At 44.1% G+C, this 18644-nt stretch overlaps 2 protein-coding genes and 1 long non-coding RNA gene across 3 annotated transcripts in view; 1 reads left to right on the plus strand and 2 right to left on the minus strand.

The window, feature by feature from the left end:
* Positions 1-6635, plus strand: part of nav2b (neuron navigator 2b) — an 86491-nt gene extending 79856 nt beyond the window's left edge. The window contains exons 27-37 of the mRNA XM_077022199.1: positions 8-155; positions 492-589; positions 916-1011; positions 2152-2320; positions 2535-2770; positions 2874-3022; positions 3249-3320; positions 3492-3688; positions 3827-3945; positions 4323-4526; positions 4696-6635. Coding sequence (XP_076878314.1) covers positions 8-155; positions 492-589; positions 916-1011; positions 2152-2320; positions 2535-2770; positions 2874-3022; positions 3249-3320; positions 3492-3688; positions 3827-3945; positions 4323-4526; positions 4696-4821 — 1614 coding nt within the window. The 3' untranslated portion in view covers positions 4822-6635. The remainder of the gene's footprint in view (positions 1-7; positions 156-491; positions 590-915; positions 1012-2151; positions 2321-2534; positions 2771-2873; positions 3023-3248; positions 3321-3491; positions 3689-3826; positions 3946-4322; positions 4527-4695) is intronic.
* Positions 6636-7543: 908 nt separating this feature from the next.
* On the minus strand, positions 7544-10710 carry dbx1b (developing brain homeobox 1b). The gene is made up of 4 exons (XM_077022958.1): positions 10233-10710; positions 9929-10030; positions 8058-8260; positions 7544-7955 (listed from the first exon to the last, which is right to left on the minus strand). Exons 1-4 carry the CDS (start codon positions 10579-10581, stop codon positions 7647-7649), a joined length of 963 nt encoding a protein of 320 aa, XP_076879073.1. The 5' UTR covers positions 10582-10710; the 3' UTR covers positions 7544-7646.
* Positions 10711-16882: 6172 nt separating this feature from the next.
* Positions 16883-18620, minus strand: LOC143527566 (uncharacterized). The gene is made up of 3 exons (XR_013134173.1): positions 18420-18620; positions 18132-18290; positions 16883-17014 (listed from the first exon to the last, which is right to left on the minus strand). It is a non-coding gene; the product is annotated as an uncharacterized LOC143527566 (long non-coding RNA).
* Positions 18621-18644: the final 24 nt, after the last annotated feature.

Genomic DNA, 18644 nt, shown 5'->3' on the forward strand with positions numbered 1-18644 from the left:
TGGGCAGATGGAAATTGAGAAGCTGAAAGCTGAGAATGACCGGCTAAGGATGGACACTAGGGGGAGCTGTAGCACATTCGCAGCACAAGGACCCCTCACCCCGCTAGAAATGGGCCTGCCCCCTCAGCCGAACTTGACTGAGTCCACAAGTCTGGGTAAGGAACCACACCCCACACACACACACACACACGCATGGGCATACATACATACACACTTAACCCCACATTAATGCATGCATACATACACAAGCACTAACACATAAACACACAGACATTTAAACATGTAAAACCCACACATACATTGGTTTTAAGAAGGCTGTAGTAACATATATGTTCTTATAAACTCCTGTGTGTGTGTGTGTGTGTGTGTGTGTGTGTGTGTGTGTGTGTGTGTGTGTGTGTGTGTTGTGTGTGTGTGTGTGTGTGTGTGTGTGTGTGTGTGTGTGTGTGTGTGTATTTATGTGCATGCGTGCGTGCATGTGTGTGTGTCAGATATGCTGCTGGAGAACAGTAGTGACGGCAGCTTGTGGAAAGAGGGACCCCATGTTAAGGTGGTGGTCAGCGTGGAGAGAGAGCCAAATTGGAAAGAGGCGAGCTTCTCCTCTTACACACACACACACACCTCACACACATCTCTTTCCATCTCTTTTGTATAGTTATTCTTTAGATTAATTTGTGTTCATCACCATATGCCACTGAAATCTAGTAGATGGATCGGCACTCCTGTTCACTTTAGTCCTGTTTACGTCTTTAGCCCTGTTTACTTCTTTAGTCCTGTTTACTTCTTTAGTCCTGTTTACTTTGGTCCTGTTTACTTCTTTAGTCATGTTTACTTATTTAGCCAAGTTTACTTTAGCCTTGTTTATTTCTTTAGTCCTTCTTACTTTAGTCCTGTTTCTGCCTCTGGTCCTCTCAGGAGAGCAGACCACGGCACTTCCTGATTGGCTGCATCGGCGTGAGTGGCAGAACCAAGTGGGAGGTGTTAGATGGCGTTGTCAGACGCCTGTTCAAGGTACTGTCAGCACTGACGCCTATTCAAGATACAGTCAGCACTGACACCTGTTCAAGATACAGTCAGCACTGACACCTGTTCAAGATACAGTCAGCACTGACGCCTATTCAAGATACAGTCAGCACTGACACCTGTTCAAGATACAGTCAGCACTGACGCCTATTCAAGATACAGTCAGCACTGACACCTGTTCAAGATACAGTCAGCACTGACACCTGTTCAAGATACAGTCAGCACTGACGCCTGTTCAAGATACAGTCAGCACTGACGCCTGTTCAAGATAGTCAGCACTGACACCTGTTCAAGATACAGTCAGCACTGACGCCTATTCAAGATACAGTCAGCACTGACGCCTGTTCAAGATAGTCAGCACTGACGCCTGTTCAAGATACAGTCAGCACTGACACCTATTCAAGATACAGTCAGCACTGACGCCTGTTCAAGATAGTCAGCACTGACACCTGTTCAAGATACAGTCAGCACTGACGCCTGTTCAAGATAGTCAGCACTGACGCCTGTTCAAAGTACAGTCAGCACTGACGCCTGTTCAAGATACAGTCAGCACTGACGCCTGTTCAAGATACAGTCAGCACTGACGCCTGTTCAAGATACAGTCAGCACTGACGCCTGTTTAAGATACAGTCAGCACTGACGCCTGTTCAAAGTACAGTCAGCACTGACGCCTGTTCAAAGTACAGTCAGCACTGACGCCTGTTCAAAGTACAGTCAGCACTGACGCCTGTTCAAAGTACAGTCAGCACTGACGCCTGTTCAAAGTATAGTCAGCACTTACTTTATTCAAGGTACAGTCAGCACCAGGCCTGGTCTCCTGGCGTTTCACCCAGTTCAGGGACCTGATTCATTAAGGGTCCTCTGGTCAGTCCAGATGCGCAGTGCCCACTCTGACACCAACACCTTCATATTACGCTCGGTGTAGTTACTGAGTAACTCGCAGCAGTTACACAATAATGTGCCTTAAGATGAGTAACTAAATAGTTAACCTTGAGTTTAAGAGATGAATTCTTCTACTTAGCATTTAGCAAATGTTTCACAACACTGAGCTACAGATGTCTTTCTTTGTCTTGGTGTTATCTGTCCCTGGTTCCTCTTGTTTATCCATGTGTGTCTCCACCGGTGCAGGAGTACATCATCCACGTGGACCCTCTGACGCAGCTCGGGCTCAGCACAGACAGCGTGTTGGGCTACAGCATCGGAGACGTCCTCCGCACCAGCCACACAGACACCCCAGAGCTCCTCCCCTGTGGGTACCTGGTGGGCGACAACGACACCATCTCCGTCAGGCTGAAAGGTGAGTGGAGTGAGTGGAAGGGGCGTGGCCCTGTGGTGGTGGGGCAGGGAAAGGGGCGTGGCCCTGTGGAGGTGGGGCAGGGGAAGGGGCGTGGCCCTGTGGAGGTGGGGCAGGGAAAGGGGCGTGGCCCTGTGGAGGTGGGGCAGGGGAAGGGGCGTACGGGATGTGGAGTGGTGTCCACCTTGGTGACCATGTGCTCTGTCTCCCCCTGGAGGCGTGGCAGAGAACAGTCAGGACACGCTGGCCTTCGAGACGCTCATCCCGAAGCCTGTCCTGCAGCGCTGCGTGTCCCAGCTCCGGGAGCACGGCCGCGTCATCCTCTCCGGACCGTCTGGCACCGGCAAGAGCTTCCTGGCCAGCAGACTCGCCGAGCACCTGGCACTCCTGGAGGGACACACGCTAGCGGACAAGGTCATCACCACCTTCAACGTGGACAACAAGTCCAGAAAGGTGAGCTGGGACGAGGCTAGGAGGAGTATTTATAGCATTAGAACCCATGCGGTGGAACCCATGCGGTGAGACGTGTGTTTTCTGGCCACTGTGTGATGTTCAGGAGGTGAAGCAGTACCTGTCTAACCTGACGGATCAGGGCAGTAGCAGTCGCGGGGGCCCGCCTCTGGTCGTCGTCCTGGACAACCTGCACCACATCGGTCCTCTGGGAGACGTGTTCAACGGCCTGCTGAGCTGTAAACATCTCCGTAGGTCAGTGGTACACCTTAAGGGAGCGTGCCGTCAGCCCGTTAAGAGTGAGACGCATTGGCTTCTGTAGAGGGCTGTGCTTGTAGACTACTGGACGCTTGTAGACTGCTGGATGCTTGTAGACTACTGGATGCTGTGGGAAAAGCCTTGACAATGTGAGAGTGGATGCTGTGACTTACAGTGCCTGTGTGTGGTCATGTCATCATTAACCCTCTGCACTCCCTCACAGACCCTACATCATTGGCACTATGAATCAAGTGACATCATCTCCCCCAAATCTACACCTGCATCATAATTTCAGGTAACATTCCTGTGCTTGACTGTCTAATTGAAAGTGAGAGGTCATAATAATTTTTTCTGCACATCTGGGTTTGTCCACTAGGGGACAGAAGAACACTTTTTTTTTGTTTCACAAAAGCCTGGCTTGTCCCTAAGTGTGAAGGAAGATGGGTTGTGTGCTGGTTTGTTTCAGGTGGGTGCTGTGTGCTAACCACACCGAGCCAGTCAAGGGCTTCTTGGGACGCTTCCTGCGTCGGAAGCTTCTGGAAACGGAGATCAGCAACCGCGCGCGCAACTGCGAACTGGTGAAGATCATCGAGTGGATGGCGGGAGTCTGGCTCCACCTCAACCGCTTCCTGGAGACTCACAGCTCCTCTGACGTCACCATCGGTGAGCTCATCCCCGACCAATCACCTTCGTTTGACGAGGTCATCGATAGGCGTGTCACAGAGCACAGAGGCTCCAGTTCATTGAAGCAGAACTCGGTGAGAGATCAAATTCACACCCCACTTCCTTCCTCCACCGTAGGGCCACGCCTCTTCCTGTCCTGCCCCATGGACGTAGAAGGTTCTCAGGTGTGGTTCACAGACCTGTGGAACTACTCCATCATCCCTTACCTGTTGGAGGCAGTGCGGGAGGGCCTGCAGGTAAGAGCAGACAGCACACACTGTTTGCGGAGCTTCTCTTTCTCCGGAGTGCTCTCTAGTAAACCACGCTTGTATTAAAACACACAAACACACACACCGCTGCATTTTTACAGCCCTAGTTGTAAACCATTTATTGGTTTGTTGAATTAGTGGTGTAAGGCTTTTCATGCATATGAAGCAACACATTTTTATGAGTGTCTTAAATCTGAGGTTGTTCACATACCTGCTTTACCAGTTCACTGTTTTCACTGCCTCTTTCAAGGAGGACGTGGATTGAGATGGTCGCAACACTATCTACGCAGAAAGCCTTTTTACAAGAATCATGAATCATCACATGTGCATATATGCGTGTGTGTGCCTGTGTGTGTGTGACTCAGCTCTACGGTAGAAAGGCAGCGTGGGAGGACCCGACCCGTTGGGTGTTGGAGAGTTATCCATGGCCTTCCGTACCCCCGCAGCTACGATGGCCCCCCCTGTTGCAGCTCCGGCCCGAGGACGTGGGCTTTGATAGCTATGGACCGGGCCGAGGTACTGGCCCAGGCGGGCAGGCCATTCAGCCCAGCTCAGAGGCCGACCCACTGGTGAGATCACCCCCCCCCCCCACCACACACACACACACACACAGATCTAACAGGGTTATATCAGTAAGATCAGTGTTAAACATCTCTAGATGTCCCTCTTGCCTTATTCAGCAAAAGCAGAGATCTCTATGGACTCTGTATTTGACATTCTGATCTCTTCTCATTATAGATGAATATGATAATGAGACTGAAGGAGGCGTCCCATTGCACAGGCCCAGCAAGCTATGACAGTGATTCAAACAGCAACAGTAACCAGGACGACGTCTTAGACCCCTCGCTGGAGTCTACATTATAAACTTCAGATTCATGATGACAGACATTTTAAGCAAACACAGGGGTTTTCTGAGTGTCACCACAAGCATGAAACCAATGAAACACCAATTCTGTTGTGAAATCTGCAATAACAATTGCTAAAACATTCCAATACCAACAGCAAAGCTGTTCAAGTGACTGTTTTGCATTTCTCAGAAATGGACTGTAGATGGCGCCATAACTGTGTTCACTGTTATGCTCACTGGGGTAGTTCACTGCTCTGAGCACCTCTACCCAGCCGGTGCCTGTGTGCCAGTATGGGTTTCAGAGTTTTAAAGCAAAGCTAAAGGTGTTTTTATGTTTAGCTCTCCAACAGTACTGTTCCTGACACAATACATGTTCTTCTTGTGTATTTAAGAACATTCTTGTTTTTTCCTACTCTGCTGACTGTGTGTGTGTGTGTGTGTGTGTGTGTGTGTGTGTGTGTGCGCGCGCTGAGTCGGTCATTCTGGGGAACATGATAAGTATTGCTGATTCTGCTGTTCTTTAGGGATTTTGTACCAGCAGACGTTGCCTGATACAGGGTTTCGGTTTGGGTCACCGGTGTCCTGGCCTGGGAGCGTCTTTGTAAGGCAGCCCAACACGATCGACCCAAATGCAAACTCGGTGTGTGGTTCCCCCTCAGCAGGCCCACTGGAATAGCTTGACATGAAACGAAGGTAAAGACGAGCGAAGACAGGATCCACTTTTTTCACTGCACCTCTTTAAGCACAGCTGGGCAGGCTAATCCACCGGGTTAATCCACCAGGTTAATCCAACCTTGTGATAGTGTGCTGGGGTTATCATCTGGTATTATCATGACACGCTAACACTTCCAGAATCCCACTGCCTTACGGACATCTTCTACAAGCCCTGATCTGGATCTGCGCCTGGCTGCGTGCCGTCTCGTGTCCGTCCTGATTCCAGCCTAAGCCAGGCTCTGTGATCTGAGAGATCAGGCCGTGGAGACTGTGACAGGAGGCTCTGCTCAGCTCTGCTCTGAGTGTGCAATTGTGTTTCCATTATCTGAGCTGCCGGCAGAGGGATAAAGGAACTCCTGTTGTGAGACATGGCTGTGTGTCCCTGCATGCTGAAGAAGTTTGGAGGACTCGGGGACACGCAGTCTCACAAACAAGGACATACACACAGACACACACACACGATGTACACCCTGGAGCTCATGAGTCTGAGCGGTATGGCTTTGAGCAGGAGGACATGGCCCTTTATCTCTGACTGTGCGAATGACGTCTTCAGTGTTTGTTTCATTGGGCTGCCGCACTTTGCTCAATCGTAACATGAAGAGTTTATCAAGTTCTCACGTTTGTTACTTTGATTAAAATCTGCTTGCCGTTTTCCCAGAAGCTGTAGGGTAAAGAGACCTCATGCAAGCTCTCTCTCTTTATTATCATTGTGTCCAGATCGTTGTGGTGACAAGATTTATATGTTGCTGAGCAAACTTTTTGACTTGTGTATTTTACACAAGCATATTTTTTTATTATGTAAATTGTTAAGATGAGAATTGGTGAACATTTAAATGGAAATACTGTCATAATGGAAACATGATAGGCAAACTGATATGCTTGCAAAAGGATCTAAATGTTCTACCCATTGTAAGGCTAATTCTTGAGGAAATGTTTTGTTTTGTCTACTTCACTTGTAATTCATTTGTGTAAATTTTACCTCAAGTCAGTAACCTGAGTTGTTCTCTAACAGCTCTTGAAGAAAATGGAGCACATGGTTTGTGCCACCTCTAGAGTGGCCCAGTTTTATATTTTCAATGTGACTCTTTTTGGATTAAATCTGATAACTCTGCTGTCACACTGATTTTCAAATTAATTGGTAGCATTTCCTCTTATTTGACAAGATTTGTGAAATATCTCAAGTGAGCCCACATCGATCCAGGCCTTTTGTGTGTTCCGTTAGCTACCTTGAGGTTGGAAAAAGTAGCCGTTGATTAGATGCCCCACCCAACTGTTGCATATTCATTAGGACGAAAAGAATCATTAATCTGAGATGGCGCTTATTGATCTGAAATGGCACGTAAATTCTGGCACACGATTAACCAAGTAAAATAAATGTACATAAAACATGAGGGTTCGTCGAGAATGAACATCCATTACGCTACAGTGTTTTGCACCTACTCATTTCAACATGCTAATTTCTACTTGGGCAAATAGGCGGCTGCTTAATTGGCTTCGCGGACTGGCTGCACGCGGTTCAGACACTGCAATGTCCTGATTGGTTACGCGCTACGTTGACGCTAATATCTGATCCACCAATCACACCTCTTCTAATACTGCACGCGGTGTTTACGACGTCCTCGTTAATTAAGCACGAACTTCTTGTTATTGCAGCTATCGCGTTAGACCATACAGCAGGGTTAATAACAACATGGCGTTTATGCAGTTTGAGGGACAAAGAAGAAACGTTTTTTCCTCTGAACTTTTAATATGCAAAAATATTTATTTCAAGTATATACATTTCATTTTGAAACCAACGTACAAAATAATATAAGTTATACATTTATCATCTACATACTTTTAGATTAAATGTGGAAAACCTAAATGGGAAAAATCAGAAAGACGCCAAGTCGTAAAAACATTCTATACAAAATATTAAACGAATACAAAGTAATGTACAAAGTCTTTATAGCTGCAAAAACGCAGCGAACGCCACAGTGTGGGCTATTCGTGTGAATGAAAAAGTTTGTTGTCTTGAAAGCTGTTAGCTACAGCATTTTGTTTTTAATCAACACGCCTTCCTCGTGTTGTCGTGCGCACATACGTAACTAATCGACAGTTATCTGTCGACTAATCGACTAATCTGCGGCTATGACACGGTGATCTCTTCGTCTTCTGACTCTGAGGACTCGGAGTGCTTACTGGAGTGCGACGGAGACGTGAGGTGCAGATCGGAACCGTTCAGAAACTCGTTTTCGGCGTGAGGACGGTAGAAGGACCCGCTGTCTCTCCTAAGACTTTCGTCGTCGTTCTCGTACTTCTTCCCAACGTCGCTGAGGTCTGGATTGGGGTTCATCTTTGTCGGCAGCGTTTGCTCTCGGCATCCCCCTGAGGACAGAAGCTCCCTCTCTTTGGAATTTCGCCATTTCATTCTTCGGTTTTGGAACCATATTTTAACCTAGGAACAGCAGCAAGTGTGAGCAAACATATTTAGGTGTTTATAGACCTCCCTAAAGAGGCGCACAGGTGCAGCTCTCGATTTGGGCTGCTAAAAACCTACCTGAGAGTCTTTTAGGCCAAGTTTCGTAGCCAGCTTCTTTCTGTCGGGTTTGCTGATGTACTTCTGTTTTTGAAACATTTTTTCCAGGGCTTTGCGCTGTACGTCCGAGAAGACGGCCCGCCTCAGCATGCCGCGCCGCGGTTTGCCCCTCGCTGTCAGCGGCCACGAGAAGGTCCCAGGTATAGGAACCACCGAGGTCGAAGCTGTTAAAAGAAAAAGCAACATAATTTAGGCTATCGGGTGGAGACGGACAGATACAAAGCTACGTTTTGCTGGCCTGACGTTATTGAATGCGATCCGTTTGAGTGCAGTGGAACGGAGCAACTAATTAGCACATTGCTTGCCACCGAAAATGCATTGGTATGGTAAAAAGGCTGAGTATCCATTCACTGTTCAACAGCGGAAGGACTAAGTGCTAATGAAGCGTAGACGGTAATTGTGTAGTAATGAACTAACTGAAAAAGGCTTAGGACAGGCCACTAAAGCCATATATTAAAGCGACAAAGGGGATTTACACTTCGAAACTAAACAACTGCATGCCAGGATCACTGGAAGAATACTGATGGCGGGGATCTATTTTTTGCCACCAAATTATTTTCATTAAATGAACCCGAAAAGATGTCGCTGCTGAAGTTGTTTTGTTGACGTATTCACGAGGTGGTGAAAAGAAGCTCTATTATCGTCTGAATAAGCGCGCGAACCATTCTCAAAGACTATTTTTGTTGAGTGTATGCAATGGGATACAGGCCCAATAAAAATATTTATATATATTAAAAATACATTTATTAAATATTTATTTATTAAAATTGTAGTAAAGTACACATGTTTTCCAGAGAAACATGATGTTTCGAACAAACGGACAAAGGTTTCATCAGCTCTGCAAGCAAAATGCGTATATATATTTTTCATATATATATATATATATATATATATATATATATATATATATATATATATATATATATATATATATATATATATATATGAGAGAGAGAGAGAGGTCAATGGTCTATATACCACTGCCACTGTGTGCACTCAGCAAAAAATGTCCTTGAGAATATATATAGCCTACTATATATCCTACTATATATGTAGAGGCTTAAGGTTAAAATGTAGAACATCCGCCCGGTCTACTGTTTTATTTCGTTTCGTTTCGTTGAATTGAGCAGGCCGTACATGTTGTAATTCTGCAGTCTCGTTCTAAGTGGGCTCAATCTGGGAGGAGATCGCTGCACTGAAAATTCGTTTTTCTTAACTTTGCGTTTATTTTGCTTTTTTAAACAGCAGGTGATCTGCATGTACGTGACCTCTTTTGTTTTCAGGGTTCAGGAACCTCTCGGTTCATTTGTAGATCGTTGGCTTGGGTGTCCCATGAAGACACACCGCTATGGTCTTGTGAGAATATTGAAACACTGAATAGGTGCTAATAGGGAATTAGTCCATGACTGGTAAATGCCTATCACTGGCATGCGCGAGTCAACGGCGGGTCTGTGTGTGGCTGTCCGGAGGGAGCTGACCAATTGGTCATGGTGCTGAAAGCATTGTTGGCAATGAGTAGCTAAGTGCACTGGCTCGGTGGGAAAAGGCGGCGATGAAGAGACGCCAGCGGATTCCTTGTGAGAAGGGACCCGCCTTAAATTTGGACCATGACAATCCGGCTAATTTGTAGATTAGGGGAACAAAATGTCAGCAGTCACTGCGCTTGCTAAATAGGGCATCAAATTGGCGAGACTGATTTCAGGATGTTCTACAAAATTCCAGCATTTGACGTAAACCCTGGAAACTGGAGAGTATTGCTGAAATATTAAATGTCGCGACAAACACTCATGACAGACATGCAAATGATCAAACAAATAAATAAGGTGACCCACCCGGAAAGTACGACGCTCTGATGAATGGATGGAATGAAGCATCAAAATACGGAAACGGAAATTCTTTCCCGGGCATGTCATGGACCGGCGGTGGTGACGATGCTGTTGCGCAAAACAAGGACAATCAGGAAAAACAAACAAGACGATCTTCTACTTATGAAAACGTGATTTATATTCACAGAGCAGCCCAGTGCTGGAAACAATCTGTTTTCAAATCTGAATAAATACATGGGTTTAATGACATGGCAAAAGAACACGCATGCCATATTTAATAAGCAGTTTGGGACGAGCAGAAGACTCTTACTGTTTCTTGTTGACGGCGCTAGGATAGCATTTACTCCAAACTTCAAATAAGTTGGGTCGTTGTTGGACAGAGTCGTCTGCGGCGAGCTGGTTCTTTTAGGGACGGAGGACGAGTGTACAGTTGCCGGGGTGTTCAGGTTCGTGGCCCCTGTGACCGGAGGCGACGCAGTAGGGGACGAAATCGTCCTGTGAACGTAGCTTGACGGTCGGCTGATCCGCAACAAGTCTTCGACCAGGAAACTCGAGTGCGCCGTAAACGCAGACTGTAACGTCTGCGGCAAGCAAAGAGCCGCGGGGCGCCTCAGAAGACTGGGATACATTGCGGGTGGTGCAATAATGCTTGGCAGCATCACCGCGACGTCTCCAAAGAAACTTAAAATAAAGAATTTAGTTGAAGATGTTGAGCCCCTGCAGAAGCTCAGACAGTTTACGGCCCTAGAGGCTTAGACTGGCAAAACTAACCCTTCCCTCTCCTCACACCAGGTTTTATAGTGGACGGTTAGAGAAGCCTTTTCAGGGGTGACAGCCCTAACAATGAAGTTCAACAAAGTTCTCCACGTGAGTTTCTTTCAGTCTAAAATCTCCGCGAGTTGATTGGACCAAAAAAGCAATTTATGACGGGATCAGGCTTCATAAGCAAGCAATCCACTATGTCTCTTTACAAAAGAAAATGGACTCATCGTATTCATTTACCACATCATTATACATTAGTATGCATTATGAAGGGACACAGCTTTTATACAACAATAGGGCAGTGGTCCGACACAAAAATAAAGCTATTTACCTTCTTTTTAAAACTTGCTAATTATCGAATTCAAAGTAGGTACAAAAACAAGAAGTTGACAACAAAAGACGGATTAATAATAGCACTAATATTAATACTACTAGCTACTAATACTAGGCAACTAACAACAACAACAATAATAATAATAAGTATAGTGCTGGCATTGTAATATCATTTTTAAAATGGAGTTTATTTTTTAACCGTAAATTGAAATGATATAAAACTTGTTTTCAGTAGGTTATAGCGTGAGAATACAGTCTCGTGAATGTGTAGTTTATCATTCAATAACACTTTCTAATAGTCAGTATTATAAACTTTTTAAAAATCACAAGCTAAGAGGACTAATTTGCATGTACGTAGCAGACTGAGGTCCTCACGAGCCGCACACAGTATTTTTTCCACTGGCTCGCGGTGGATGAAAAGAAGAAGAATGCCCGCGCTGAGAACGGGCCTCGCTGGGTCCCATGCTGCGACACACGTGGGTTTGATTTAATGCGCTATGGCAAAGCACAACCTTTTGCTAGAGAACGATCAACGCATGGCCCTCCTGACGAAATAGCTTATAAAAAAAGAGAACAAAAGAATTTCTCCTGCGAAGGTTTTATTAGGTCAGACGCTCTTTTCTGTCAGATTCGCCAGGAGGAGTGAATCCTGAGCCCGCTGGATAAGACCTGTGACTAATGGCGTTTGACCGCTGTCGGGGTTTTGTCCCACAAACCATTCATTTTCAAACGGTTACCTTCGCATTTATCTCTTCGGAGTCAATCCGTGCTCTTTGAGCTGAGTTCTGGCGTGGGTGGGGGGGGGGGGGGGTGGTGGAAGAGATAGTCCTCTTGAGCCTTGAGCGATGACACAGTGGCTAAATCTCCATGAAATTATGCGTTGCTGCTTTGCACAGATGTAGCGGACCACGAGATGTTTAAGCGATATTCTAGATCGCGCTTCGTTATTGGGTCACGTCGACAGCATTCTTACAGGCCATCTTGGTCTAAGTAGGGGAATCTTTGTGGGGGGTATTATTTTGTTATCATTTGACGTTTGTGTGTGTGTGAGAGAGAGAGAGAGAGAGGGAGAGGGAGAGAGAGAGAGAAAGAGAGTTTTGGATAGTGTGTATATTTTCCATGTAATTTTTTTCAAACATCGTGTTGTGTTATTGTTTACAGTTGATTTATAAAGCGAAATGCCCGAGGCTATAAAACGTTTATATACTCAGTAGCTTATTGTTGTTATATAAGCCATAAATATTTAAGCACTAACTACAAAATCATGTTTTTTTTCCCCCGTGTCCCCGACCTGATTATTGGCCTGCTGTTTGCTTCAGCTTAAACAAGTTCAAGAGTTTAGGCCTCAAGACAGGCGAACACACGAACGTTTCTTATTGGTCTACCATGTAATTATTCACCTATGTGTTTTCATAGAAAACTAAAGCGACCGTTAGATTTGCGTCACGTTTTCCTGACGCTGCGTATTGAGACACCTCTGCGCCTTTTCTAACCAGGGGGAGCCCTGCGCGTTTAACGTAGTCTACTTCATTTATTCTCTTGCACTTGAAAATCCCTCTATTGTACCAATCACGCAGATGGTTTGTAGGAAATATAGTTTAGCCTCTATGACCGAAACTAATTTCTGCTTGCTTTCCAAATACACCACGATTGTTTTCTCTTTTACCAAACAGAAGGACCACAGCTGGTCGGGCTCGCGCTTGCTCCCATTAAAATACGTTTCAGATATTTGCTCCACAGGAATAGGGTTATCTTCTCCCAACCGGAACAAACCACACACACACACACACACACACACACACACACAAACACACACACACACACACACACACACACACACACACGAACATCATAATTACCACAATAATAATAATAATTATTATAAATATATTATTTAATAATAATAATTATTGTTATTATTATTATTATTATGTTTAATTGTTTTGTTTTAACTTAACATTCTACTTCAGCTTGAGAAAGAGTTTTAACACCTTAAGCCGCCGTCTCGCGCAGCCCCCTAGTCTCGCGCAGCATCTGTTTCTGCAGATCCTCGGCAGGCCGAGCACTGAGGAGATTAGCGATGGGCCAAAATACAGAGGAACATTGACAGGCATTAAATCGATATTAACTCCGCATTAAACATAACCCGGTTTTCAGACGGAGAAAGCCTATCGTACTGCACAATGCACTTTAGTATGTTTTGCTCTGTTGCACCTGTTTCTTCGCTTATAGACTGCTTGGCCGTCACTTCTGTGTGACAGTTTTTATTCACCAAGCCCGAGTTTCAAATATATCCTGTGGCGACCGACCGCTGGTGAGATTATTTTAGAGTTGCGAGTGGGCGGATCTCCCACGTTTCAGGTAGACCTACTGATTGGCTGCTCGTTCAGAGCCATGGGTACTGTAAAATAATTCTAATGTAAACATTTTATTTCAAAGCTTTGCGAGCTGTAGACCTATAGTTCTACACTATATTATTTAAAAATGTCTCTTAAGTCTGGAATGCAAAACATTTTCTTATTCCATATTGCATCAATTGTAAAAGTAAAATAAATAAATTAAAAGCTGTATCTTTTTAATTAGGCCCTATGTTTTTATTATGTCTTCAAGAAACAAATAGCCTACACTATAGTGGCGATGAATTTGACAAATAGAGACGCAGTGTAGAAACGATGCACCTGACTCAAAATATCTGATTTCCTTTAGGCTATTGATTTTAATTATACCTTCATCATTTTATGACCGACAAAAAGGCCCAGGTAGGTAAATAACTAGAATATATTATCTTAATTATACTGTTGTTTCCTCGAAGGAATCAAAAGTAAATAGGCCTACAGCCTTCAACTTTTATGAACATTCCGAAACATGTGTGCCAAAGCAAGTGTTATTCGCTTTTTACGAACCTAAACAGTATATGCACGCTAATCGTACTCGATAAAGAAAATTCACATTTTGAGAACTGCGACGTTGGCTTAATGTAAATCTTAACCTCCAAAAAACACCGCACAAGAGTAATCTACTGCTCTCGGTCAACTGGGGACCCACATTAGTCCTCAGGAGTAACATTACCGTGTCGTTATTTTATTAAACGCATACTATAAAATGCTATAGTCATCATGACGTAAATAAATTAATTAACTTTACTCAGTTATCTACAAAATTCAGTTCTTGATAATTTTATTAAGTTACCGTTAATTGTAGGGTGGAATAAACAATTTACTCCTTGTCTTGAGTGCAGTAAGTTATCAAGCCAGCACTAATTGTGTATGATTTTGAGGACATAGCGTTGCGCATGTGTTAGCATAAAATCTTTTTAATCAAATAATCGCATGTTATAGATTACAAAGTGAAATCTATCTTATAAAGTGAAGTATAATAGGTTGCCTAAACCTACCTAATGTCAGTATATTTTAGCAAACAATTGAATATAATCATAAAGCGAAATGATTTAAGCTCTCATACACAACTTGAGTTTGCTAAACGTTAGCCGTAGACTAAGTCAGAGAATGTTCAGGCGTGCTTGGCGATTTCCCGCCAATTTACCCACCGCAGTCAGATCATGGACAAGACCGATAGACTAACTGCAATAGTTGTGTTTATTGTTAGCCAGTCTTTACAGTATTATAAAACAGACACTGGTTTACTTATCTAGTGTTTATAGAATTATTTATATTTATTTTTTTAGATTTTAAATAGGCATATTGTATGGAAGGTAGGCCTATCTTTCCGGTGTTAGGTTGTGGAATTAAAGTCTGCATCCAATTTCAAGTTTTTGACCTTGAGGAACTTCATGGAAATAATAAAAGTCCTGTGACGTGGGTGAGAGCTGTTCATGCCCTCAGTAGTTGGACACCTGTTTTCACCACCACCGCCTTTTTGTTCCCTGTCTTCAGAAGTTGCATCAGCTAGGTGTGTTGTCGTTATGACATGGGAAGTGGCATGTGCACAACATCTGTAAGACCTGTGTTGCTCTATGATGGTTTTTAGTAGTTCTGTAAACAGACTTGTGGTCCAGTGCTGTGGACTGTATCTTCAAAAAAAAAAAACACATCTCTGATTACACTTGCATCATACACATTTTGGTAGCGTTTGTATTGTAGCATTTGATTGTGCTTAATTGTGAACCTTATGTTCTTTATGTTCATTTTCCACTTCTGGAATCCTGATGTGACAGCAATGTGCACCCTTGTTTTCTGAGGCTTACCTGTTCTACTTGGTGATGACCACAGTAGCAACATGTGCTTCAAATATATGCAGTGATGGGCATGGCTGGCTGCATGGTAACTGAACAGTCTACAAAACTGAGTTATGTACTCTAAGTACATTATGTACATTTCAGACTCCCCCCCCCCCCCAAAAAAAAAAAAGAATTACAGTATTATTATATGGCCATAATAGCCATAATTATATGGTTATTTTGATATATTTCCTTAGAGATTAGGTAAGTATTATTGAAATAATGTACATAGAAATCTGCAGTGCAGTAAAAATCTGCAATAAATATTTAGATAGGGTCCAATAAAAAATCCGCAAAGGAGTGAAACAGTGAAGGAGCTACGATACAGGGAGGGATTCCTGTACACCTCACATTAGGGGCACCTGGTAGTTCACCTGGTAGAGACGCAGGGCTAGAGAAGAGGGCCCTGCCTCCCTTTCCATCCCATTTAACCTGTGAAATACTGCTGTAATGGAGTAATGCAGAAACGACCCTCACAAGTCATTCAGATGCATATAGAGATGGTGAGGAGTCTTCCTCACCTCACACCAGTTGGTGTAGCAGCACCCACGTGGTGATTGATCCAATTAAAGGCATTTGAACATTGATCACAGTTTCTTAAGTGCATGTCAATAATTAAACTCAAACATATGAATAAATATATTCATGAGGTCTTTCGCACAGAATGCATCACAAAGTGGAAATAAGTCAAATCAAATTATTGGCAGCAACATGAACTTTAATCTCAGCTCTCAGCAAAGGAAATTAAGTATTGAAGTCTTCCTCACATTGAATTAAATTTCATTCAATACATTTGTAAACACATCTAAAATATTTTAAGGGCTACTTATATTGAAACTGCTAAATACAGGTCCATATGAAGTGACAGCTTAATGGGCAAGGTTGAAGAATGCAGTTATTTGCATCGCTTAATAAAACCCCTGCACTGCAGTAACATAATGGTCCACTACAGTAATCTGTTTTGCAGCCGTCTAATAAAAATACAAAAAGCCTTTGATTGTTTTAAATCTGCTTCCTTCCTTCAACATCTCAGCTGTTCACCTCTGACATGATAGCTCAATATGACTGTTTAACACGAGGCATGAGATGTAGGCGTTAGATTGTTTTTAACTTAAAAAGTAAGTAAAGTACTTTATTGTGGCCCAAGACTCAAATTGAAATGTTGAATTCAGATAATTTGTATTGAGATAATCGTTTAGGTTAATTTGTATTGAGATGATCATTGAATATGACGCCGTGCTCCTGAGGGGGCCCAACACTTTTAACAAATGGATCTGCTGGCCCAGACATCTGAGCTTGCTAATTAACATCTGTGCACAGTAACACTAAAGTCACTTGTGTCAGAAGTTGCACAGTTGAAGATTTCTGATGACCTCAGTTGTATGAAACCCTGTGGAATCCTTGTCACTCTTTAAAGTCCTCTGAGTTTGTTTTAGTAATGCGGTTGCTGTTGAAAATGCTTCCTCTTCGCATTGTTATTGTTGTTGCAACCTCATTAAATTATGCAACAGCTAAACTAATTTATTATACAATAATAATGTTGCAATTTATAATTTAAATCAAACCTGCAGAACATGCAAATATTGTCAATAACTTTTAATAATTTGCATTTGTTTTGGATGAAGTCTGTAGGATCTAAATTGGTCATGGGAGCTCAGCCCACATCAATGTGACATGTACTTTTTTCCCGTATTCAAATCTTGGAACGTTTCACCAGCACGCCGGATCTCCTCCCAGTGGCCGCCACCTGGCAGGTTCTTCTGGGGGGGGGGGGGGGGGGGAATAAAAACCCTTGTAAATGTCTGCGGTTAAATTGTGTTCCAGGAAAAGCAGAAGCGTTGCCACGCAGCCCCAGAAAGCAAGCAATCTTTGTGGTTGTCAACATCACTTTAAATGAATGGCCAGTTACTAACAAGCGATCCCTGCTGCAAATAAACTGACCCCAGTCATGCTAACCTGACCCATTCTTCTCTATGATAGTTTTAATAGGAGAACGCTGCCAAAGCCACTCATTGAGGCTCAAGATGGGATGCAAACACACACACTCACACATACGCACACACACTCTCTCTCTTTTGGAGGGAAGACCCCCTATTTTAAGCGGTAAAGGCTTGTGTGGGGTGGCGGGGCAGTGCTCGGGGAGTTTGAACCCATCAGCACAATCTCCGGCTTTGTTTTAGACCTGAACTCCCCAGGCAGGGGCAGAGCACCTTGTCGAAAAGCTCCCATTGAGCGGAGCTGATGGCTTGAGCGTGGGGGCACAGCAACGGCGGCCCAGACACTCGCGTTTGGGGCGAGGAGAACGGCTCCTGCGCCCGCCGTCTGAATGGGAGACGCCAGCGCCCGTTGGCTGGCCAGTATTGATGTGTTTTAGCCGAGTAATCGGATTGAAAGTTAGCCATGGTATTTATGTCAGTTCACATTTCGTCAAGAGCATAATATGCATGGCCGCAGTGTGGGGATTGGGCATTGAGAGCTGAGCGTGCAATTCATTGTTATATAAAGGCAAAGCCTCATTTAATTCAAATATAATTCTCACTCAAGCATTTACAGATTGCTGTATTTGCATAACAGCAAAGAACTTTTGCCTTTTCAGGGTCTGTGTAAGTATATGTGTGTGTGTGTGTGTGTGTGTGTGTGTGTGTGTGTGTGTGTGTGTGTGTGTGTGTGCGTGTATGCTTTTTCTGTGCGTTCCTGTGCTATAGAGAAAATGTAAGCAAAAAGTAGGAAGCAGTGGCTTTTCTCACAGGGATAAGCAAACACGTGCGTAGGGTGGAAACCCGTGTGTGTGTGTGTGTGTGTGTGTGTGTGTGTGTGTGTGTGTGTGGTATGTGTGTGTGTGTTGGCGTAAGGTGTGTGCTGGCGGCGTAAGCTCACTGTTTTACACCTGCGCTGTTCCTGAGAGTCCACCCTCCCTTTGAAAGCCACATCTGTACACGCGTGTTTTTGGTTGGTTTTCATTTGTTGGTGGAGCAGTGGCAGCTCAGTGGGTAAGGTACTCCACCTCCAAGGACCATCAAGACCCTTAACTCTTCACTACTTGAATTATATTCAGATGCAAATGTAAATTGCTTGTATAATGTTTAGTAGAGTTCAACCTTATTGCACATTTCGCTTTCTGCTGTACTAGAGACTACATAAGAACCTGTAGAAAAGCACACACACCTCTTCAGGAAAACAATGAGGTCATCGTCAGGTGAACAAGGCTTAGCAGTGAGGTCATCGTCAGGTGAGCAAGGTTTACCGATGAGGTCATCGTCAGGTCTCCTCACCTCCTTCATCTCATGGCTGTAAACATTCGGCCTGTGCAGTGTGACCACGCTCTTGTCCGCTTTATTGTTTAGAAGCAGTAGTCACTCAGCTGGCTGTGGGATTGTTTATGGCGATGAG

Source organism: Brachyhypopomus gauderio, chromosome 11 (assembly GCF_052324685.1).
Source record: "Brachyhypopomus gauderio isolate BG-103 chromosome 11, BGAUD_0.2, whole genome shotgun sequence".
NCBI lineage: Eukaryota > Metazoa > Chordata > Actinopteri > Gymnotiformes > Hypopomidae > Brachyhypopomus > Brachyhypopomus gauderio.

Coding starts and splice junctions, on each gene's coding strand:
- dbx1b (XM_077022958.1), bottom strand. CDS start 10,581: ATGCTGCCAAGCATTATTGCACCACCCGCAATGTATCCCAGTCTTCTG. Junction 8,261..9,928: donor CAGAGCGTCGTACTTTCCGG/GTGGGTCACCTT, acceptor TTCTTTTAACAG/CTTCGACCTCGGTGGTTCCT. Junction 7,956..8,057: donor TTGGCCTAAAAGACTCTCAG/GTAGGTTTTTAG, acceptor TGCTGTTCCTAG/GTTAAAATATGGTTCCAAAA.